The sequence below is a fragment of the Pleurodeles waltl genome, chromosome 3_1 (assembly GCF_031143425.1).
Source record: "Pleurodeles waltl isolate 20211129_DDA chromosome 3_1, aPleWal1.hap1.20221129, whole genome shotgun sequence".
NCBI lineage: Eukaryota > Metazoa > Chordata > Amphibia > Caudata > Salamandridae > Pleurodeles > Pleurodeles waltl.
Window position 1 is genome coordinate 833,574,714 of NC_090440.1, and position 24,653 is coordinate 833,599,366.

The 24,653-nt window shown below is 42.1% G+C and overlaps 1 protein-coding gene across 3 annotated transcripts in view; it reads right to left on the bottom strand.

The window, feature by feature from the left end:
• ABCC8 (ATP binding cassette subfamily C member 8) overlaps nucleotides 1-24,653 on the bottom strand; it is an 848,693-nt gene that overhangs the window by 239,350 nt on the left and 584,690 nt on the right. For all 3 annotated transcript variants that reach the window (XM_069223742.1, XM_069223743.1, XM_069223745.1), the window contains 2 exons: nucleotides 18,957-19,094; nucleotides 334-459 (listed from right to left, as the gene is read on the bottom strand). In XM_069223742.1, coding sequence (XP_069079843.1) covers nucleotides 334-459; nucleotides 18,957-19,094 — 264 coding nt within the window. The remainder of the gene's footprint in view (nucleotides 1-333; nucleotides 460-18,956; nucleotides 19,095-24,653) is intronic.

Below are 24,653 nucleotides of genomic sequence, written 5' to 3' on the forward strand. Positions count from 1 at the left end.
TATTTTTTTTTGCTCATCAATCAGTTTCACTTCCTATCCACTGTGCTACAGGGTACAGCCAAGAAAGATGGAAACTTTGTCTGATTCAAGGGACAAAATTCTGCCACTGCCCTAAGCATGGGAGTTCATAACATTGGAGGACCAAAAGCACAAGCCCATATGCATTGCAACAATGATGACTACCGCAATGCGCATAAAAGGAAGACCTGTGAAAGGCTGAAAGTTTGACAACAATTCTGTCAGTTACTAACTCAAGTAAGAGCATGTCTGGTAAAATAATCACAGATGTCCAGGCACCTTTGGTAAAATGGCAAGAGAACAAGATGAACAAACCTTCTCCAGTTCCTGGTCCTGACGATTCATTAGTGTTTTCCAGTGATCAAAGAGTTCCGGATCTGATTTCTGAATATCCTTCAGGGTTCCCTCTCGCTGAATGGTACTGTCTTTCATTGCTATTATCTAGAAATCCAAAAGATACATAAAAGAAGTATAGAAGAAGTACAGAAGTACATCCCAACACGCCAGCTGCGCTCCGCCGACCTCGCTCTCGCAACAGTCCCTCCCATTCAGCGCACCACATCCGGCGGTCCTTCTCCCACCTCGCAGCGAAAACCTGCAACTCCCTCCCCACCAACCTGCGCAAGACCCAAGACCTCCTGTCCTTCAAAAAGTGTCTCAAGACCTGGCTCTTCGAGCAGTAGCAACCCCTCTCCCTTTCAACCCAGCGCCTTGAGGCCCTACCGGGTGAGTAGCGCGCTCAACAAATCTATTGATTGATTGATTGAGAAGGAGATGGCAGTTATGCTAAACATCTCTAGGTTTTTCAATGTAATTTTCTAAAAAAATCAGGGACATCAGGCCCAAGGTTGTTAGTTGAATGTTTATTTCAAACAACATACACGGTTCACTGACAAAATATCAAAACCCTAAACATCGTGATACAAAAATATTGTGACAAAACTATTGAGCACAAAAATATTGTTGTCCTATACTCAAAATAGAAAATACTAAAATATCGCGAAAAAAATATCCTTTTAAACTAATATCAAAAAATATGTACAAAAATATTGTTTTAAAAAATATTTCTGTTAAAAATAGTAAACAGTTAGGCCCTCTTTATGAGTTTGGCAGTCCCACCACGGAACCCCCAAACGCATAGGGAGGACTCTACCACCATAGCGGTGGCGTTCCCCCCAAGCATATTACAATGTTCCCACCTAGCTGAAAGGTGGGAACATTGTAATACGCATTCCCGCTGGGCTGACCGGTGGGGATAGTGTTAGAATATTGGTCTTGGCTCCTTTAAGTGAGCCAAGGCCAATATCCTAGCACTCAAGCACCCTCAGAATGCGAACTGTTTGGAAAACCTCAGACAGTGTGCATTCCAAGGGTGTTGGGCAGGGGGGCAGTGGGGAGTAAAGGGGCCCCCCTGTGGCCCTCTGTACTGGATTTCCGCCAGCCTTTTCATGGCGGGGTCCCCACCAAGTAAAGGCTGACAGGAAGAGGGGCTGTAATCAGCCAGGCGGTGCTGAGTTCAGTGCCGCTGTGGCTGGTTACAAGCCTGACCGCTGTCATGCGCCAGGGTTGTAATTGAGTGGTCGGACTGCCTGGAGTGCGGCGGTCCGACCGTCAAGCCGAATGTGGCAGTCCTTGGTCCACCATTCTCGTAATGAGGCCCTTAATATAATAACATGTAACAGTAATATAATGTAAATTAAATATATTTAAATAATATAAAAATATATATAAATATGTACTTATTTAAAGAAACACACACACACATATGTATGTGTGTATGTTTATTTACACCTATATAATGTAACACTATTATTATAATTTAATATTCCCACTCCGGTATGTGCAACAGTAAGGAAAGTGTTGAACTCTGGAGGGGTGAAATTTGCTATTCACACTCCAGTCGGTACAACAGTAGGGAATGTGTTGGACTCAGGAGGGGTAAACTGTACTATTCCCACTCCAGTCAGTGCTACGGTAGGGAATGTGTTGGACTTAAGAGGGGTAAAAATTACTATTCCCATTCCAATCTGTACGCCAGTAAGGAAAGTGTTGGGTTCTGGAGGAGTGAAATATACTATTCCAACTCCAGTTGGTGCAACATCAGGGAAAGCACTGGACTCAGGAAGGGTTAAACGTATTATTACCACTCTAGTCAGTGCAACAGTAGGGAAAGCGCAGAACTCAAGAGGGGTAAAATGTAATATTCCTACTCCTGGCCTATATCCCAATAACCCTACAAACCCAACAATCTGCACCTAAAATGTGAATTTAAAAATTATAATAATTACACAATTTACATAATTTATGAACAATTATTCAATAATTTACAAATAATGTAATATTCATTATTTAACTACCTTCCCACACTATTCTCCTACAAACTCAACAACCCGCTTCTAAAATATAATTTAAGAAATATTATTTGCACAATTTACATACTTAATAATCAAATAAATCATTAATATTAAAGAATATATAAAATAATTATACTTAATTAACTTCCCATCATGTACCCCTACAAACCTCACGACCCACTACAACACTATAAATTACTATTTTACAATGAAATTAAAAATATAAATGACTTAGAATTACAAACTATATCTAAAAACACTAACAATTATGCAAACAATATACAACATAGACAATTAAAATATTAAACACATAAGGAAACCTAAAAAGGACATTTCTTACTCTAAAACATCAATATTTTTTAACTACATTTTTGATCATTACATTTCTGTGTCACGATATTTAAAATTTGTTATTTCAGCAACTCGATATTTTTAACACAATATTTTGTCCAAACACCAACATTCACATTACCCCAGTTACAATTCGTGCTGTTACTGATGGATCTGTCTGCTTGCTATGAAAAAACCTTGCCAATCCTGTGCTGTTCTTCATGTACCCATGTTCACGCTCTATAAATACATTGCAGAAATATGCATACATACATTTAACAGACATACTCATGTTGTGTTATGGCAAGAACACTCAGAGAAGAAAATATGATGGTTTTCACAGCCAAAGTGCCCTTTACAATAGCTGACATTAAATCTTCTAGGACTTTTCATGTTTTTTTAATCATTGATGTTCATCAATGTAATATACAGCATCAGCATATACCTGTTTTTTTCCGGTTATTGAGATAAGGATTTTTTTTATGGTATGCACTCGAACTATGAATAAATTATGCCCAGTGGTGTAGGTCAATGCACTTCCCTTTATTAGTATAAATGATAGTGCACCAGTAATAAATTCACAGCACCGGGTACAGTTTAGGTACAAATTTAGGAATGTCATCGTCGCATACGCTGTTCCAGTATTATAGTTATTAATTATCACACAGTTAAAAAAAAAATGGATTATAACAGCATTTTTAGGAAAATAACCTAATTCAATCGGGGACCCCTGTTTTGGTGTAGTATCTTGTCTCTTCTAGACAGTCCTGCTACATCCACACTTCAAGGGCGCAGTTTTATAATTTTCCTTAGTGAGATTCAAAAGTATTGTGTCTGAGACGGACACCAACGAGATTCCTCTTCTGGTTTTCCACAGATGTGTAGTGGTTGCATTGTCTGCCGCTATACATATTTCAGAAGTTCTCAATTCCACAGGTGTACACGTGTGGCACTGTAGGAATACTAGATTTTGCATGGCTAGAAATAGAGGCAGGCTGATAAACAGGGTGACCAGAAGTACTGGTTTTGCCGGACAGTATCGTTGTCACGGTGTCCCGACATTTTTTTGTCAAAACAAAGTCATGTCCCAGTTTGTGAGAGAGGGTCGGATGAACGTACAAATTAATCACAGAGTTGTGCAGGCTCACGCTTCTTCCGACCCTTTTATTGCACCAGAGACACAACTTAACATTTGAAGAGTCATCTGTTGTGCTGCTCGCATCATTCAAGCAGCACAGCAGGATTTAATGAGGGGGGATAAGGTCTCCCATTAGCCAGGGTACAGTCAGACCCTGGAGCTTCTGACAGCAATGGGAGGGGTGTTTATCATATATATATACATAAACGACACGCCATTGAGCGGTGTATATATACTGTATATATATATATATATATATATATATATATATATATGTATATATATATATATATATATATATATATATATATATATATATATATATATATATATGTATATGTATATTGCTGAATGAGGCTTCAACATTTAGTCTTATTTCTATGTTTGTTCCTATGTTTGTGCCCATCCCGCTTTTTGGTTGTGAAAATCTGGTCACCCTACCGATACACCTCCACTACAGCAGAGAAGGCAGATGGTTAAATATAGCTATCTTGTTCATTAGTAGTGTACCTTAGTTGGTAATGTCTTTGTGACATCTTAAGCAGGTGCCTGAAACGGTCAGAATTATTTTGTGCAAGCATCGTGGCTTTATCTATGCGTGGTGCAGACCTAGGGCTCACTGACACTCTGCTAATACCCTACTGCTGAGTATCACTTAGTCTCGAAAATGTCTTCTCTATGGTTTTCATCCTATTTTCACGTAATGATTTTACTGTGACTTCAGCAAAGTTTGGTATAATAAGGGAAGCACTCTCTTGAAGTCTCCTAGATTAAGAAGCATACTTAATCATTCATATGTTTGTGGTTCCCTGGTGCACTGTCCCAGATGTTTCTCATAACTCTCATGAGTAACCATATATTGACATTGTCCTGTTATGATAGTGTGCACCTGCTGCAGGCTCATAAATGTGTGAAGGGAGCCTCTGTCAAACAAGTCTCTGAACCTTGTGATAACCCCTTTGGCCCACAATGCATTTATCTTGGCTACTTCCACAAAGAATTGAAGGAATCACATTGGTAGGTCAGGAATATATGCCATTTTGTATTAGTGTGATAAAAGGTGCAAACTCCATCAATGCATAGCTGTATCTATTAGTCTGGGGACAATGTTGTCTTGTATCATGCTTCCTAAACAATTGTGCCAATAGTGTTTCTTCCCTTGGTGTGCCTAGCATATAACACATTTCCTCCATGTCTGGGTTAGCAAACTACCTGGTTACCCACTACAAGTGCACAGATGATTAATGTATAATTCAACTCTAGGGTCACTAGCCTAACTTTACTTCTAGGTAATTGGACCATGCAGAGAGAAGCTCTGTGTCTGCATCCATTCAATATCAGGTTTGGTTAGTGTTGTGTCCCACCCGTTAATTGAATGACAGGGTAGATGCATCAGCAAATTTGAGAATTAATAAAGAATACAAGTTAATATTATCCCTTTGACAATGTCCACCTTCCCACCATGCAGCAAGGTAGCCTCCACTGAAAGAGTCATGATTCAATGATTCCTGGGTCTTCGCAAATGCCCTAATCCAAAGTCTGAGTGGTACATGCATATTGAAAAGTCACCTCCTCCTACGTAAGGGAAAATTGGGGTAGCCCTACATTGCCAGAGCATCAAGCGGTTTCAGTGGATAGAGATAAGCCTTTATTATATGACCTTTTAAACTCTGCGGATCATCAAATCTTTTTAATCCACCCATAGATGAGTCAAAGTCCACTTCCACATCCCCAAGATACAGCAATGTATCGCTTGCAATGGATGTAGCCCAGTAAATCAATTTCCCTATAAGTGGATTTGCTTTAAATCATTGCTGCTAGTGCCTACATTGCCAGAGTGAACAAAAAAGTGGACAAGGGCCACCATGTTTGACGCTCACTCTGTATCAACCAGGATTCGGACATTACTTTCCCAGTCCTACTCCATGCCTCTGGTTCTCAGTATAATAAGTGGGTCCATGACATTATTACTGCACCAAATCCCATTCAATTCATTACAGTGAAGAGGTAGGTCCAACTCACTGGGCCATACGCCTTCTCCATGATTATAGAGGTCTCAACTGGAAGTAATGTCCACATCACGGACATCTTACATTAGATGAGGTTCTGTAGACAACAAGGCCTGAATGGTCTGGGTGTAAAGTATACGGCAATTCCAGCAATCTAGATTTAACATTGAAAACAGATGGGAAGAAGACACTTCCAGTGGATGCCAGTGAATTTTAGGGAAGACTACTACTATGGTCCCTCTGATTGTGAAGAGAAAGTGTCCATTTTCCCAAGCTGCCTTTTACGTTGCTAGTAGCTGGGAAACTAGTAAGCTCCCATAGGTAGCACTATACTATGTGGGTAACCCGTCACTTCTGGGGGTCTTTCTACAGCTAGGCCCATGACCAACAAGTCTTTTTTTCAGCTAGAGTTAATGGAACCTGCAACATCTCTGAATGCACTGCATCATTTTGTCTACCTTTAAAGTACACATATATCTCTCCAATTCTTCACTCTCAAGGTACCCAAGCAAGGCTCTTTATAATATGCTGTCATTACATGACTTATCACCACCTGAGATCGGACAATGAAGCCATCAGTCATTTGGAATGCAGTCACTGGGGAATGTGTTTTCTCCTTTCAGGTTAGGCACACAGATGACTCCCTGGCTTGCCCCCTCACAATGATTCCTGGTACTGTACTCCTTATAGTGAAAGAGCCTCAGGTGTTCCATCCAAAACGTATTTTCAGTCTTTTTATGTATTGTCTCTCTTACCTTTTCTTTTTCAAGTACTCTAATATCAGCCTATAAGCAGGTGACTTCCCTGTTAAGAGCGATTGTCACCTTATATGTTACTTAAATACACATACCTCAAAACTATACATTGAACACCTAGGATTCTATCAGTGATCTTACTTTTGAACTCTCATTTTCTATCAAATATTGCTTATTGTAGTCTCTAATACACCCCGTCAAGGGTGCATCATGTTGTGAAACCTCCAGAATGGGTTACATTTTAGCCTCAGATATGTACCAGGAGTGCTAGCAATAGATTGTGCTCAAAGAAGTTAACAGAAGCTTTGATATATATGGAGTGTAGCATTATGTCCAATACAAAATGCAGACCACAAGCAGGGGAATAAAATGAGCCTTTGATTTTCATCAGGTTGGAGGGATATTGTGTGTCAGTTAGGCTCCAGTTATGTAGCCTTATGGAGAACCCTTTAATCAGTTTCTGAGCATGAGTTGGATAAGTGAGGAACAGATGCAGCCAATAAGTATGGGCAGCAACAAAAGCGATTTCCCCTCTTCATATTGGGATGTATCGTCTCGATACTAAATGTTCATGTAGTGTGTCAAATAACTCAACCTATGATGAGTTGAGGGCATGTGTGCACAATATGGTCAAACGGTCTCTATCCAAGTGTTAATTCATTAGTACATTTCTACATTCTTGGTCTATGTGAATGTGGTCTTAACTATATAAGTATTCCTCTTGAAAATGATGAAACAGCTGACCCCATCTCTTGGAGTCCCCCCCTGTAGATAAGTGAGCTTTTTGGGGACAAGAAATGTCCTCCCCACATTGGTACATGTGATGAGTAACCTATATCTCCATCCCGCCTAAGTTCCATGTCATACATATGTATCTTGCAAAGCTTACTATTCTAGCCCACATTATCATCAGTGTCCCCAGATCCTCATGCCATCTTACTTGTGGCATCTGCCAGCACTGTGCTACTGATAAAAACTCTATTAGTAGTAGCAACATTTGTCCTCATTTATGAGTGGTTTCATGGATTAGTGTGTGACCTATCACCAAAACTCCCAAATGACAGGATGCAAAACCGACCTCAACCAAGTTAACAAACTTCTAATATAAGCATTCACAGTCAATTCAATGGACTGTGAGACCTCGGGTGGTGGAATATGTTTCATGCGTGTTCCCTGAGTTTCTCGCTCAATATTCTAAGCTCTTGGAATATCCATATGACTAAAACCCAGCATTACCCATTCTGTTACATTAATTGTCCCTCTATTGAGTTGTCTGCAACATGGTTAGCTTTCAGGTTAGTCTGAGCCTCAATCTGTTGGTTTTGTGTTCCTACATCTCTGTGTGTTTCCTCCCACTTTGGCCCTGTTTATTGTAGACCATCATTATACCCAATCACATGCTACATTTGATTATTTGAAAAAATAGGTATTCTGCTCATCCTGTTGCATTGAAACCAGTGTGGATTCGGTCTAGGTTACTCTGCTGGATATATTTTGTTGTTCTGGCCTTAGCTGGTCAAGATCCAAAGCTATGTTGTCAATCTCCAACTTGAAGGCTTGTTAAGTGCCACTGGTAGCAGCAAGAATGGTGTTCAGCTTGTCAGATGGTTTGAAAGAATGACCTTGTTCCATCTTTTCCATTTTTATGTGCCGGAAATAGGTGTTACAGTCATCAGTAAAGAGTTCAGTATTTCAGATTACAGAAGGGCTTGCTTCAGTGTTTTGTGCTTTCCTATTTTCAAAGATGCTCTTGCCTATGACCTCTAGATTGAGCTTCAATTGTGTTCAACATCATGGAGTGCGCAAATTTTAACAATGGCAAAAGTTGATTTTTTCTGGTGGAGGCTCCTGATGTGGGTCCCCGCCAGCTAGCAGGGACTCATTTATTTTCCCAGGTGAGGTCACTCACCTTTATGCAATGTTACTTGCTTTTCTTGCAGGAATTACAGACCTGCACCTCCAGATGTATTTCAGTGAATCAGGAAATGTCGATGATGTGTACTACAGGACCTCCTGGAGTGTCTGTATTCGCCACCTCACATGCATCTCTGAGTTAAGGAGGGCTCTCCCCTCGCCCAACCACAGTTGATTTCCATATTGGTAGTTGTTACACCTGACATCCTTAGAGACATCTTACCCCAACTTTTTGCCTTCCTCCCTCCATTTTTCTGATCTTGATTTTGCTGGTTTTAGGACTCTCAGGCACTTTACCACAGCTAACCAGTGTTAAAGTGCTTGTGCATGCTCCCCTGAACATGGTAACATTGGCTCCTACCCAATTGGCATATTTAACATATCTATAAGTACACAGTAAAATGCACTATATGTGTCCAGGGCCTGCAAATTAAATGCTTCTAGTGTGCCTGCAGCACTGATTGTGCCAGCCACATAGATAGCCCCTTAACCATATCTCAGGCCTGCCATTGCAAGGTCTGTGTGTGCAGTTTTATTGCCACTTCGATTTGGCATTTAAAACTACTTGCCAAGCCTTAAACTCCCCTTATATTACATATAAGTAACCCCCAAGGTAGGCCCTAGTTGGCCCATAGGGCAGAGTGCTATGTAAGTAAAAGGCAGGACATGTACTTGTATGATTTATGTGTCCTGCTAGTGAAAAACTCCCAAAGTAATTTTTATTATTGTGAAGACTGCTTCTCTAATAGGCCAGCATTGAAAATACCCTTATATACTTTCAAGTGGTAATTTCTGATCTGAAAGAGTGGCATTGTCATCTTTGGTATGGTCGGAATGTTTGTCTGCACATATTGCTTTCTGTGCCTTACAGCCTGTCTCCAATCCAGGTCTGATCTGTGCTGGTTGACATCTCCCATTTGTGCATACCACCCAGACATCCATACGTATAGGAGACTAAGCATCTGCATACATCTGCATACTGATGGGTTTTCCTGGACAAGAAGGGTTGAGGGGCCCTCATTTACACTTCAAAGGCTAGTGGCCTGACTCCACACAAAGGACTGATAACCCCCACAGATCTCCTTGCCGACAGGGAAGGGTTCCAAGGGAAACTGGTGCACTCCAAAACCACTCTTCAAAGTATCTTCCGCTTCAAAGGCACATTTGGGTATATATACTGGGTAGTGGCACCCTACAATCTGACACTTCTGGACCTACAACTGAACTCTGTCACAGGGACTGCAGTACTGCCCAAAAGACTCAACTGGACTGCTTTTTAGGAAGGACTGTTCTTTTGCTTGTTGCCCTGATGCCTGCTGCTCCCTGACTCTGTGGGAAAGACTTTGCCTACCCACCAGAAGTGATTTCCCAGGGCTAGTCAGCTTGCCTCCTGTTAAGAAGTCTCAGGGACATAAAAGACTTTGCCATAAAGAGAAACTCCACGCCTCAACGCACCGCACAGGAAAAATTGATGCAACGCCTGCCTGGCAGCTGAAATATTGAGGTAATGCCTGTAGAATCAACACAGTGCCTGTTTTGCGGCTGAAAAATCAATGCAGCGCCTGCAGAATCTACGCAGCACCTCTTTCTCTCCACGCGTCTGGATTTTCCATCCATCATCCCTGGAAGTCAATTTGTCATCAATCCCACATTGTGGTGAGGAACTGAGGCTGCATGTCTGGAAATCAACGCATTGCCTTTCCTGTGGGGAAAGAATCAATGCATCACCTCCCCTGCATAGTAAGGAACCGATGCATTGTTTTGCTTTTCCAGTGCCTCACCTCCCCTGAGGCCCACATGGTCTTTGTTTTTTACTTATCCCAGGTATTTGGTGCTAAAGAGATACATCCATTGTTTCTCATGAATTAAGACTTACTTAAACCTCTAAAAAGTGATATCTTGACATGTGTATATTGGTACTTTGTCATTTTGGTCTTGTTTTATTCAGATAAATATTACTTATTTTTCTAAACTGGTGTGGAGTACTTATTGTGGTGTTGCTGTATGAGTTATTGCACAAATACTTTACAAATTGCCTTCTAACATAACCCTGTCTGCTCTGAGCCAAGCTACCAGAAGGTGAGCACAGGATAATTTAAGTTGTGTTGTAGCCTACCCTGACTAGGATTGTGGTCTATACTTGGACAGGGTGCATACCTCTGCCAACTAGAGACCCAATTTCTAACAGTAGTTCACCCTTTTGCTTCATCAGGGTTGGCACAATGCACTGTAGCTAGACATAGCAGGAATCAGAGCAGTGCAAACGGGGTATCCATACCACTAATCCTCAAGATTTGACACATCCTTGCAGCTTTGCTCCAAGGTTGATTCTAGGTATTTCAGTGGATGTTCTCTTACCATATACTGCTGCACTGCTGAGATTCAAGATGGGAGGTAAAAAAGAAGATATGGGGTTATAGGGCACTCTACTGCAGCTCAGAGCTCAATATCTTGCAGCATGCTCCCCTCTACACTTGAAGGTTCCTGCTGATTCTCCACAGTCCACCCGCTGCCAATCCACAGATTTCCAGGCTGTAGGGTGAAAAGTGACCCTCTATGCTGCTGGCTTTAGTCCTTGGTGCTCCTGGGCTTTCAGACAGGCCAGTCATGCTCAATGTACCTCTTCACAAGTCTGCCTTTTCTCATGTTGTAGGGTTGTTACAGTGATACTCGAAACCAATCCTCCAGGCAATCAGCAATGAAGGTTGCTCCCAGACAAGGAGACTCCAACAGTCCAGGCAGAGGTGTCAGTCATGACCTACAGCCTTTGGATGGACATTCACTCTGGTTTCCAGTGGCTCCCACTGCACTCACAAACCATGCAGAGCACCGTGGGTGCTATTTTGAGTTCTGCGATATCCTCCAAACAATTCTTCTGAACTTCAGTCTATCTAAGCAGTTCCTATCCTGGGTTACCTTCCATCAAAGGACATGTGTAATAAATGATGTTGTTTGTTGCACGAGCTGTGTGGCGGTGGTATAGGCTAATATTCTCAGTCCACTGGCATGCAAAAACAACACAATGATTGTACAGTCAGTACTTTTTTTAAATAAGGAAAAGTACATTTGTTGCACACTACTAAATACTATGCATTAAATTACAAATATGTACATAAGGTGAATGATTGAGTGTGCTTTTAGTGACATTCTGAAATCATATTTGAACCCTAGTGGGCCATTACCCTCAAAATCAGAATACCTCCACATATACCAGATTCAACAAGACAGGGGATGTCATTTGAAATAAAACAGGTATATTTGCTTTGTCACTGGGTCCCCATATCACTATACATGGCAATCCTATTGGCTTTGTCAAAGAGCCACAACATTAAAATAAATGGAATTGTCACCTGCAAGGATTCACTAGTAAAATATATGGACTAAGTAAGCTGTCCACGATCAATAAGCATTGCATTGTTAAACAAAAGTTGTTAATAGAACACTTGTACTAAAAATGACATTAACCATGTGCTGAAGTCTTTCCTTTACCTTTTACCACTTCCGGTCACATCATGGAACCATAGGACAAACCACAACACATCCATCCCTGTACTCCCACACTGAACAGCATCAAGCCCTAGCTCTAGCAATGCTTGAAACATGGAGAAAAGTACCCCAATTTTATGACGAGGGAGACATAGGGTTAATTTCCCAAATCCATTGGGGTTGGGGGGTGTCGCTGCACTTATTGAAGTTCCCACAGTGCACTAAAACTTGCGTTAGTGGTGCCCCTGTCTATCCTTCGGGCACCACAATTAAGGAACTCATATTCAAATTAAGCTGCTCAGGGCATTATGGGTAATATCAAGCTGGGAGCTGTACATATTGTATTACCTGGTTTGCCCATGTATTTCATTAAGCAGCCTTGCACTGTCCATTGTTGTTTTGTGTTTTTCTTTTTGAAGATTGGTGACCTGGTTCCACCCATAACACCTACAGCCATGTGCATCATTGGGGATGTGCAGGGAGCCCATTCCCACTCTGCCCAGCTGCTCAGCCAATACTCTCCCGTACCGGTGTAGAAGCTGGCATATCAGTTTCCCCACCTAGGTCCTTGACAGAGGGCTCGGCCTTGTACTGGCCTCCCTGCTCCCCCAGTCATCGGGCAACTTTAGCAACACAAAAGACTGATGGATGGAGTGCTGAAACCTTTCAGACACTCACCCCAGTCAGAGATCTGGGGTTAATTCATCATTCCTTTGCTCACAATGCCTCCCCAGTTTAGACCCAGCCATATGCCTATGGGAACAGTCCAGCCCAAACTAAAAGGCCATGTCCTCCCTGGACCAGAAACAAGCATCCTGGGATGGGTTTCAGTGTATTACTGTTCATCAGCCAGGCTAGCTTGAATCCAGAGGCACAGTGACCATGAGACCCACGTCTAGGCATACCCTTAGTCCTATAGTAGAAGTGGCAAAATGTCAATTTTCAAAGTAAACACAACACATAATCCACATACCACATGGCCCTCCCCAGGTGAATCACTTTGAAAGTACAGCAAAGCAACAAATGCTCGTCAGCCTGTCTGCCATGTTTCTATGGGCAAATCTGCAAGGATGCATAACTCAGGCCGGTTAGGCAGATTTTGAAGATATTTGGCTCATTTTACACCTTGTGGTGAGCTCTAGCCACCAGAATCATTTTCAATAGTCCTCTGCCCTCAAGCAAGCACTTTGTGGGGTGGAGCTAATTGTACTGGCTCACTGTATCAGATCTTCTCAAAACTGTCTCTCAGTAGGTGTAAGGGAGACAGTGCCACTGGCCCTGGAGAGTTCTGGGCACAGCTGCAGGCAAAGCCCTAAGTCCATCAGAGGAATCAGGAGGCTTCTCCTTCCTGCTGTCCATGGTGTTCCTGCCATTGCTGCCCGGGACCTGGAGCTTGCTCTCTGTCTCTCCCTTGAGCAAGAGTTTTTAAGTGAGGGCAGAAAGTTCTAGGTGACAGGCACCTTTGGCCAATCTTAGAATGCCACTGCATACCTCTGACCCTCGCCAAAACCCCCTAAACATTATTCTGGGACAATCCAATATGTCACCAAGAAGTTTTCTATGTGAATAGCTCCTCTTATGGCCTCACCTTCACCCCTAGCTGACATCACTGCCAGATGCCTTCCCACTTAAACATCAAAGGGGGACCCCTCTTGTGTTGGCTCCAAACATTTGGGCTTCCTCAATTGTTCAGTGGGTCTGCATTATCTTAACCCAGGGGAGGTGTAACAGCTAATTACCAGATGTAGATTTTTGTCTTCACCCCTTCCTTGTAAGGTACTTGTCAATCATTGATATTTGCTTCCTTTGTTTGAGGAGGCCTTTGTTCCCTTTGCTGGGTAGTAGGATGATTAACGTGGCCAAGCAGAAGGACAAAAGCCCACACATCTGATTTTGGGCCGAGGCAAAGAAATGTGACAATTCTAGAACACCGACAAGATGTACACTTATTTGACTGGAACCTGCATAATCACCCTAGTTTGACACCTCATTTGACTGTGTAGGCCAACATGGAGCAAAACCTCACTTTAAGTCAGAGTTCACCAATGTGTAAAGGATAGTGACACTACAGATTTCCCAGTAAATCCCACTGAGCTATTTATGAATGCTCACTAATATTAGGAGGCCTATTCCAGGTCAGCACCTACTCTGGCAGGATCCCTTCTGTGCCAGGTTACCAGTGCTCAATTACCAGTTTCACACACACAGTCCACAAACGTGACTTCTGCACACATGTTCATGAGTAACTATTATAGTGCCCCTTATCTTAGTTGTGCTATAGCAGCCTTATCTTAAAAGGCTTACACTGGCAGGAAACGTGCTCAGTCTAATTACCCTGAAATTACAATGTGTGTGACTCAGGTAGGGAGACTCACTCAACAGCAAAGGTCTGAAAACTGTGTGATTAAAAGTGAAAAATCTGGGTGGACTAAAAAGGGGCATAAGGATGCAACAAGGTTAATATGAGAGCAGGCTTTGGCTGAAAGGGCACAACAGCACGCCAATCTGCTTTGGTTGCTGTCCACATTTCAAGGTTTTACATGGTTAGCTATGTTGATGTCTATGTCATGTAATGGTGGTAGATGACATATTTTAACTCCTTTCCATTGACAGTCTTGGAAGCAGATAATGAGTCAAATTGACAGAGCTCAGCTCAAGTGAAGAGTATCTGGAAGGCTATTCAAGAGGTCTTCAGCTGTATTAGGTACCCTATGTGACTGAATGCAGAAATATCTCTCATAAGGCAATAGCTGGACTTTTGATGATTGTTTACAGAGACTTCAGTGCTGTAACTAAGACTGTTAGTGGTGGTGGGACTAGATGACAGAAGAAGAGGTGTTCAGAGCTAGACAGCACCACAGGACCTGCATAGAAAGACTGCAATGTTGTGCAAGTAGTAACATAGGGGGTCATTCTGACCCTGGCGGTCACCGACCGCTAGGGCCAACGACCGCGGAAGCACCGCCAACAGGCTGGCGGTGCTTCCTGGGCCATTCTGACCGTGGCGGTAAAGCCGCGGTCAGAAAAGGGTAACCGGCGGTTTCCCGCCGGTTTTCCCCTGGCCCAGGGAATCTGCCATGGCGGCGCTGCTTGCAGCGCCGCCATGAGGATTCCGACCCCCTTCCCGCCATCCCGTTCCTGGCGGTTTCTACCGCCAGGAACAGGATGGCGGGAATGGGTGTCGTGGGGCCCCTGGGGGCCCCTGCACTGCCCATGCCACTGGCATGGGCAGTGACGGGCCCCCTAACAGGGCCCCATAATGATTTTCAGTGTCTGCTTTGCAGACACTGAAAATCGCGACGGGTGCCACTGCACCCGTCGCACCCCAGCAACTCCGCCGGCTCCATTCGGAGCGGGCTTCATCGTTGCTGGGTCTTTCCCGCTGGGCCGGCGGGCGGCCTTTTGGCGGTCGCCCGCCGGCCCAGCGGGAAAGTCAGAATGACCGCCGCGGTCATTTGACCGCGGTGCGGTCTTTTGGCGGTCTCCGCCCGGCGGGCGGCGCCTGCCGCCCGCCGGGGTCGGAATGACCCCCATAGTGTTAGATTTCAGACACCAAGTCAAAATGCTGAGGGGCCACATCATTATATATGGGTGGATAAGATTAGTACTGTTACTACTTGTCAGGAGGGTGTGGCATACTCTTAGTGCATTGAGGCTGGGATATAGGTTCTAAATAGCACAATCCCTATGAAGGAAATCCCCAAATGCACATCCAAGGCAGTCCTTCTCAGCTTTGTCCTTGGGGAGTACTATGGTGACAACCTCCAGGTACTACTCTATATTTAGAAATGCCAAACATCAACACTACTGAGGTGACTCAGACTCCTATACTTGAGTGCAATCATTGATAGCTCTAATGCCTTAATAGAAGGTTTATAGCTATGCCTCAACTTAGAATCTTCAGAGGGGAGAATATGATTATGGTCATTGCTGACTAGTGGGCCTATCATTGTCTGTTTCTTGTTTACCATTCAACTAGCAGCACACTTTGAAGGTGATATCACCATGAGTATCTATTGTTCTCTTTTCCTAATTGAGTGACCAAATGGTAGGAACTTCAACTGTCTCACGGTTCTAATTTTACTCCATATTTGTTTGAGTAAACTGATACCATATGACCATGGTAGGTGCATAGCTAGTGGTATGTAAATCACACTAACACTGTAATAATCTGTCAGCACCTAATAGAATTAGAAAACATCATGATAAGTACTCTTTACTTTCCTTTGTGATCTTTAAATCACCACTGTCCTTTTCAGAAATGTAGGTGCATTATTTGACACTGAGTTATACTTCAAGCTCAAACATCAGTTGTCAGAAGTGGGTGTATTTCCACGTCAAACACTGAAATCTATTATTCATCACATCCTGGACTATGCTGGAGGTAACTTTGAGGGTTCAGTTCTTAAAACTAGAATTGATTAATCTAATAGTCAGTGTAATAACCAAACAAACTGCACTTATCCCAAATTCTAAAGGCAGAAACTTCAAGAGTAAATTGGACACTGATCATTCATAAAAGAGAAGTTTATGTTAACTGATCCAGTTTACATTCAAATTAAAAAAACTATAAGGTTCTATATTTAACACAAAGGAGCCATGTGGCACCACCACTGCAGATCTTGGAGTTGGGATTAACCAGCACATAAAACAGAAATATTGTTTTAAGACCCTCAAACTTTTAAGCACCCCACCATTCCAGATGGAGATGAGAAGAGTGTGCGGAAGATTGTTCTAGTTTCCAAATTAAGAAATGTCCTGCCTTTAGCTCTGAGAAGTGACAAAGGGTGATCAATTAACTAATAATATGAAGACTTTCTGTTTAATGATTATCGTCTATATTAGTTAACTCCTTCAAACAGTGGTTGCTTAGTTAGACCAGCTCCAATGGAAAGTAAAGTACCTATCAATCAATCAGTCCATTTGTAGAGTGTGCCGTCACACCTGAGGGTCTCTGGGCTCTTTTGTGCCTTGTCTCTGTCTCAAAATCAGGTCCTGAGCTTTATATGGAACTGTGTCAGGGGTGGTGGTGTTCGGAGGTGTCGTGGTAGGGAGTTCCAGGCCTTAGCGGCAGTGTAGGAGAACGGTCGGCCTCCGGTTCGGCTGTGATGGATGCAGGGAGTGTGAGCGAGGGCCAGTATGGCAGAACACAGGTGTCTTCCGGCAGGTGGAAGTTTATGTTGTGGTTGCAATAAGATGGTTCTTGATCATGTAGGACTTTGTAGGTGCACATGAAGGTCTTGAACTGGCATCTCTTCAAGATGAGAAGCCAGTGGAGGTGTCGAAGGTGGGGGGGAAGGGGGTGTGAGTCTGTTTTGGTAGGTCCAGGATGAGCCTGGCCACGGTGTTCTGAATGGTCTGGAGTCTTCTGAGGAGTTGGGGAGGGAGTCTGGTGAAGAGAGGGTTGCAGTAGTTAAGGGAGCTGGAGACAAGGGAGTGTGTGATGACTTTTCTGGAGTCGATGGGGATCCATCTGATGATCTTGCGGAGGGTGTAGAAGCATGCAGAGGCAACTGTGTTGATTTGGTGTTTTGTTGTCAATTAGCTGTCAAGGATTATGCTGAGGTTGTGCACCTAGGTTGTTGATGGGGGTGTGGGTCTGAGTATCGCTGATCACCAGCTGTGGTCCCAGGTGGAAGAGTTGCCACCAAAGATCAGTACCTCTGTTTTGTCAGAGTTAAGCTTGAGGCACCTGTCTCTCATCCATTTGGTTACATCTATCATGGCCCTACAGAAGTTGATTTTGACGTTGGTTGAGTCTTCGGTGAAGAAGAGGCTTAGTTGGGTGTCGTCAGCGTAGGAGTTTATCTTGAGGCCATGGGATCTGAAGATGTCCGCGAATGGGGTCATGTAGATGTTGAACAGGGTAGGGCCAACGGAGGATCCCTGGCGTATGCCGCAGGTTAAGTGCAGAGGAGAAGGGAGGCAGGGTGATGCTCTGCATTCGTCCAGATAGAAAGGAGGTGATCCATTGAGGGTGTTCTGCTGTATGACGATGGCGTGGCGTCTGTCGATGAGGGTGTGGTGGGAGATGGTGTCAAACGACGCTGAGAGGTTGAGGAGTATCAGGGCTGTGGCTTCTCTGCAGTCAAGGAGAGCTCTTATGTTGTCTGTGGTGGTGATAAGCGTGGTCTCCGTGATGTAGGTTGCACAGAATCCAGAATGAGATAAGTCGAGGACTTGGTTGAGTTCCAGGTATTCGTGAGATGTTTGTTGATAGCCTTCTCTGGTACTTAGGTGGGGAAAGGGAGTACTCTGCAGTACTTTGGTGGGGAAAAGGAGGAGGGAGATGGGTCGGGAAGCAATAGTTCCATCCATCCACCCAACCACCCACCCACAGAACAATCTGTCTATTGATTATCATTTAATCGACAAATCTGAAAAGGATTGAATGGATTTTTTCATTTTTATTTTATTTTTATTTAAGACTTTTCTATCCCTTCTTTTCACAGACGGTCTTATGGCCCTTTATAGAGTACATTAATCAGTAATAAACAATTGTGAGCAAGAAAGTTATGAGGTATAGCCGAGAAATTGTTAACATGTTAAACAGCTTTACCTCAGTTCAAAAATATATTTAAAAAGGTGAGCATTTGGTAGTTTTCTGAAGGAAAAACTGAAGGTTCAGTTCCTATGTGGCTTGGGATAGAGCTTCACACGGTGGACACTGTGCTTGCGCAAGCCTGATGAAGCTCTTGGGAGGGTACCTATTTAATCTCGAATCGGGTTGATCTCTCATTCATGTGAACTGCACTTGTCTCCCACTTTCACCTCCTGCACATATTTATTTAATGTTTACTATCTTGATAAAGTGTATGGATTCCCCTGAAGGCTCCAATACTTGGCAACACCCGCTAACAACAGGATCTTAAATAATCAGTCAGGGCAGTACCAGTGCTATAGACTAGCCCTATGCTTTCATTGACAGCACAAAACATCACATCTCTCTTACCCAATCTGCATGTGGCAGGTACTGCAGCTTGTGTGTCACTAAGACAGTGGTCCTCTTCTCCTCTCTTAACATTTTCAGGATACCCTCTTGCATAAGGTGATCACTGAGGTGGATGTCCAGTGCAGAAAAAGGGTCATCCTAGTCCATAATTAAAAAACAAATCAAGATTTAGCAGGTTATATTGTAGAAACACAATTGTCTTAAACATAATGCTAACAGCAGGTGTATATACTAAGTATATGTTATTGATACTGAACCTCAGTACACCCTAGAGTATCTAGTTCCCCAAAATAATGTAATGTTTTCTCTGTTTGTTTGCTCCAACGGGAAAAAACAGTGGCTTACGTCTCACCTCGTCATTAAAGTCTACCATTAATTTGATGAGCCTTTACTTAATTGTCTAGTTTGTGAAAAACCTTTTCCATATGTCTTGTATGGAAAATAACTGTTAATAAAAACTTGCTTTTAATTCAAGTCGTTAATATCACATTTCTAGGCACTGTACATTACAAATGTTGAAAACACTCAATTTAACAGTATTCAAATAGACTTACTATGCAGTATGGATGGCTGATATGGCCTAGTCAAGATTCAAACTCATGACCATCAGATCGCAGGCGATATCAGAAATGACTGTTCAACTCACTGAGCCATCTTCTCGACACAAAAGATGGTTTGGAAATCAGAAGCACGCATATCCATTTCACATAGGACCAAAATAGATGCAGACACTTGTGCATCATTCCAATGTGTATATTTTATTTGCAAATTGTATTTGTGTTTACATCAGTGGACAAACACTACACTTAAGGCATAAATGAGCCATTAAACATATTTACTACAATACGTCTGTAGTAGACACCTGAACATTTTTAATAAAACACAACCAATCTATGGTACAGACTTTTTAAATTCCAGAAACCAACCCACTAAATTGTGGTTTGTCGCTCAGAAATGAGAAAAGTGTCCTTTACAGGAAGGGAATTTTCTCCTTGCATATGAGAGCCGTTTATTTATGGCATGGCACGTCCAGTCAGGGAATTCTAGTAACATGAACCGTCACTGTGGCCAGACAGGCTTGTAGCTTTCAGGGCGTCATGTAAGAAGTGTCTGATTATGAAGTCAACTGAGGCTGTTATCCTACGTCTTAATGGGCTGGGAGCCATGACTTTGATGGTGTGGGAGCAGTACCAATGTTTTGCCACACTCTAAATGACCCCCTATTTCAAATGAGTGAGGTGAAGTCAGAGAACTTCGCACTTCATGGGAAATGTGAAGTTCCTGAACTTCCCTGAGACATGGATTTCTCTTTTGGGGCAGCATAATTTAGGACCTCATCCCTTTGCAAGCAATTTATATACTCACTGTGTGTTTATTATTAATGTGTGCCATATGTTAACTAAGTGTAGTAGAGGCTACACTTGCCTTAACAAGAAGCCATCCATAAATGTAGCTGAACACACACGGCATAAGTCTGCTAATTACTGTTCATTTCAAGAAAATAGTTTGGAAGAACTGAAAAAATACTTCTCACATTCACTGTTTGTACAGCAATTGTAATTCTGCTGTGTGACCTTCTTTTCATACTGTCTGCTGACAGCAGGCATTGTGGCATCGCAACTGAACTGTACTAAGTTATTACAGTTGAAGAGCCAAGAAAAGGCAAATTATAAGGGTACATTGCACCTCACAAACATTTGAGGTCGTCACACTGTGATCTACACATAAATCAACTGTTCTCAACAAAAGGTCTGATTTGGGCAGAGGTGGAAAATTGGAGGAGAATCCACTGATGGAATTTGCACCATTATAATAATGACATAGTGGAGGAAATCCCACTGGTAGATTTTCCGCCGGATTAAGAACGTGCTCCAGCAGTTAAAGGGGCTCAGTCCACCTTCCATGGTAAACATTTGAATAATATTCCACAGAGACTTTCCAATTCTGTTGGGTTCGGGTTATCCCGTGTATGGTATTTTCGCACCAGAACAAGTTAAGTAGGTCATAATGGGTGTTAACATGGTAATCATGCAGGTTTAGCTATATTTTGAGTGGCAATATTTATGGAAACTTCCATACCTGTGCAGTAAACACTAGATTGTGCCAAAACCACCTTTATCGTCCTGATCTGAATGAGGCCCAAAGTATTCCTTGTCACACACCTCTAAAGGAGGCCTCAGTGACAGTGCGGCTGCTCTGTAAACTCGGTTGCTAATTATTGATTGTTTGCGTGCCGTCACCTGCTGACCACTCAAAGTACCTCAGTGCATGAAACTTAAAAAAGGTACCACACAAATCTGATGTAATTAAATAAGTGTAAAATGCTAAATTGGTACTGTGCTTTTAGAAAGCGAGTTTGTATTCCGCCTATGGAGGGAATGATGAAAGCCAACAGCTTGCATCCCAGTGGGGCACGAAAGTGCACACAGCTGCAGGGTACACCTGGAGGTGTTACAGCCCGTTTTTACTTAAGTATTATAAGAATTCACTTATTCTGCAGAATTAAAGAACGTCTAGGTTGAAAATGGCCTAGAACGTTGTAGTTATGGCAGACTAAATGCCGGCAGCCACCCACCCATTCCTGCACGTCTATGCAGTTACTTGAATACTGCAATTGGCCACCAGCAGCATCTCAATCCTGGGGGGAGGTGGGGAGGCATGAAAGCCTGCTTTAATTCTGTGCTTCCCGGTGCACCTTATGAATATTTTCAAAGTTGTATTTCACCGAAGCGAGGTCTACATGTGAATTATTTCTAGTAATTCACAGTGAAGATTTATTTTGCAAGCTATTTAGCTTCTCTTAAAAAGGTAATTATACCATTTTGTCTTTCTTTCAGTGGTGGTACAAAAACGCTTTCAGGATGATAGTGCTGCTTTTAAAACATTAACCAGCACACCTGAGAAGGTCACGCTTGCAAACCCATCCTTGATGTGAGCATCTACTAATGAAACCTCCCCGGCGTGTGAGAATAAACATTGTAAATGAATAACCTTGCCACCAAGGAGTTAGCTTTCCCACATTTCACTTTATGTGCCTTCTTTTTATGTCTTGTCAAACGTTATAGAAAGTTTGTTTTTAATTTCCTTACAATGCATTTTGCTTATAAATTTGATTGATCATATTATCCATTGTTGCATAAACACATTTTAAATATGAAGCATTCCCCCCACGAAAAACACATATTCTTATAGCCTTGACAGACAAATCTGCAATATCAGACACAAATGAATGTATAAGGTATGATGCTCAAATGCGCTAAATCTGTCTTAACAGCACTAAATTAATTTAAAAAATCATGTCACATAAAAATACATAATGAGTAACATGTAATACGGTCCTATGTTGCTATCAAGGGGTTCTGGTGGCATTTGCAAATCACAAGGATCACAACATTTATAACAATTTGACAAAATAATAAATCTAATGGTGAAGAGGCCTAAGCACTGCATGGATGTAACCCTTTGTATCCTGCTTCTGGTCAAATACACTTGTTTCTACCTACTATATAAAACAATGCGGCCTAGCATAAACTATATATGCAGATTAACATTGATAGGCATCATGACCCACTCAAGGCTTCCTCTCCTGTGATTTCAGTTGGCTTCTCCCATTCACAACTAGGGCAATAAGTATTACACAGTGCCTCATTTTAGCTGGTTGTGGCAGGTGGGACCACCAGCACTCATTTTTAGGGACCAACTCTTATTTTTCTTGATCAGACATTTTCAGAGAGCAAGAGAGGGAAAAACAAATAAAGGGGAAAGAAGGAGGATGAGAAATATAGGAAAAACGCCACTAAGGGAGAAAGCAGAAACCTGAAAGAGTGAGAAAAAGGGTCAAGGTGGTATCTGCCAGTGGATTGGAGAGGCCTGAGATGGACTGAAGACTACCCAGCCTTGGATTCGGTGCGTTGACGTTCGAAATCATCAGTTGCAGCTTCTGAGCACAGTTTTTGGTATGCAAATTAATTCATTCAGAAATTAAAAACACTTGTATCATATTTTACTGTATATAAATATACACTTTCTTATGTTTCTATAACTTTTTTCTTTTCCTTTGTTGTTTCTAAAGCTCTTACAATTTGCTGAAATTAAAATGAGCAAATCTACTTATCCAATTTTAATCAATCAGATTTATTCGATCTGAGTCTTACATTAAGCTTATTTTCAGTTTCATAAGAGGAGACAATCTGTGCTTAAGCACCTCAGGTAGGAGACGAATTATATTTCTGCGTGTTTTACGCAAGAATGTGATCTGTATTTCTCATAATATATGTGTTAATTCAGAGTGACGTTGTTGAGCACATCAAGGTTTGAGGTGTCTGTCCGCTTGAGAAAACGTAAATAAATCCTTGGTCCTCTGCAACTCCAAGATGAAACCTGTCGCAATTTAACCGAGTATTTCCTGCAAATATCTCCCCGGAAACTCATATTTATCACACGGAATAGATGAATTAGCCCAGGGTATCATTATTTATCCTGTGGGATAAAAAGCCACTGCATTCCGATAAACTCAGAATCGGGGTCTACTTATGAATTTACATCCTTGTGACCTTGTTTATGCTAGTATGTTGATCTATAAAGTATATAACAACGTGTGTATTGAGAGGTGAGAACAATTGTCTACCTTGTTCTAACAGTTCCGAGGTTTCCAATAAACAGATAAGGGCATCATCTGGTAAGTTATTCAACAAGTTTAAAATGTTTTGAGAGGTCAGTGCTGAGCATGTTCTCCGAAACTGAAATCTGAAATCGCATGTCATCCTTATTTTAGGGACAACTGATGGTGCCCCTAATGAACTGAAGTGAAGAGTCCCACGAAAGCGTTGAAGTGAAGTAGACTTTAATATTAGGTAGACAAGTTTTAAGTTACAAAAGTAGTGCAAAAAGGGCACAGAGGGAAGAGAAGACGTTCACCTCAGTCCGTTGGTATCATGTGGAATGCCGAGACATCAGCAAGCTGTGTCAGAGGATTCCACATGACACAACGGCATTCTATGCCACATCACAACATCTCCCCCCTTTCTTTAATTTAACATTGTTCTTAATACATTAGAAAAATAAAACAATACTATTAATATAAACAAAAGCGTATTACTGAAATTGGAACAAGAGTAACTACAAACAACACCTAATGAACTAATCAACATGAAAAGTAACAACCTACTAAATAAAAGATACACATATATCACTTTAACGACATAACATAATCATGAAATTTAACAGGTTTGCAGCGTTGCCGCTTATCCTTCTTCTCAAAAGTTTTGTGTACACTCTTCCTCATACATTCAGGAAAATTACTAGAATCAACTTCTTCTCCATTGGAATGATTGGACAACTTGTGATTACTTCCAGACTCACTTCTAGAATGAACACTGGGATCTAACGCCAAACGTGAGACACCCCACCAATTCCCATCAGCCAGCCTAGCTGCATTTTTACGTACCTCTAGAATTTGCTGAGGTTCTCTAAATTTTGACAAGCCTTTCTTGACTAATAAAGGATCTTTAACTCTTACCCAATCTCCAACCCGAAGATCATGATATTTTTTCCTTAACGGTAATGCCTTCAACCTTCGCTTTCCCATTACATCAGAATTATCTTTTGCAATTTGCCACTCCCTCTTAAGTATCATACCCCTCATGAAATAAATCAATTATCCAAAAGGGACATAATTCTGTCGTCGCAATTCTCCCC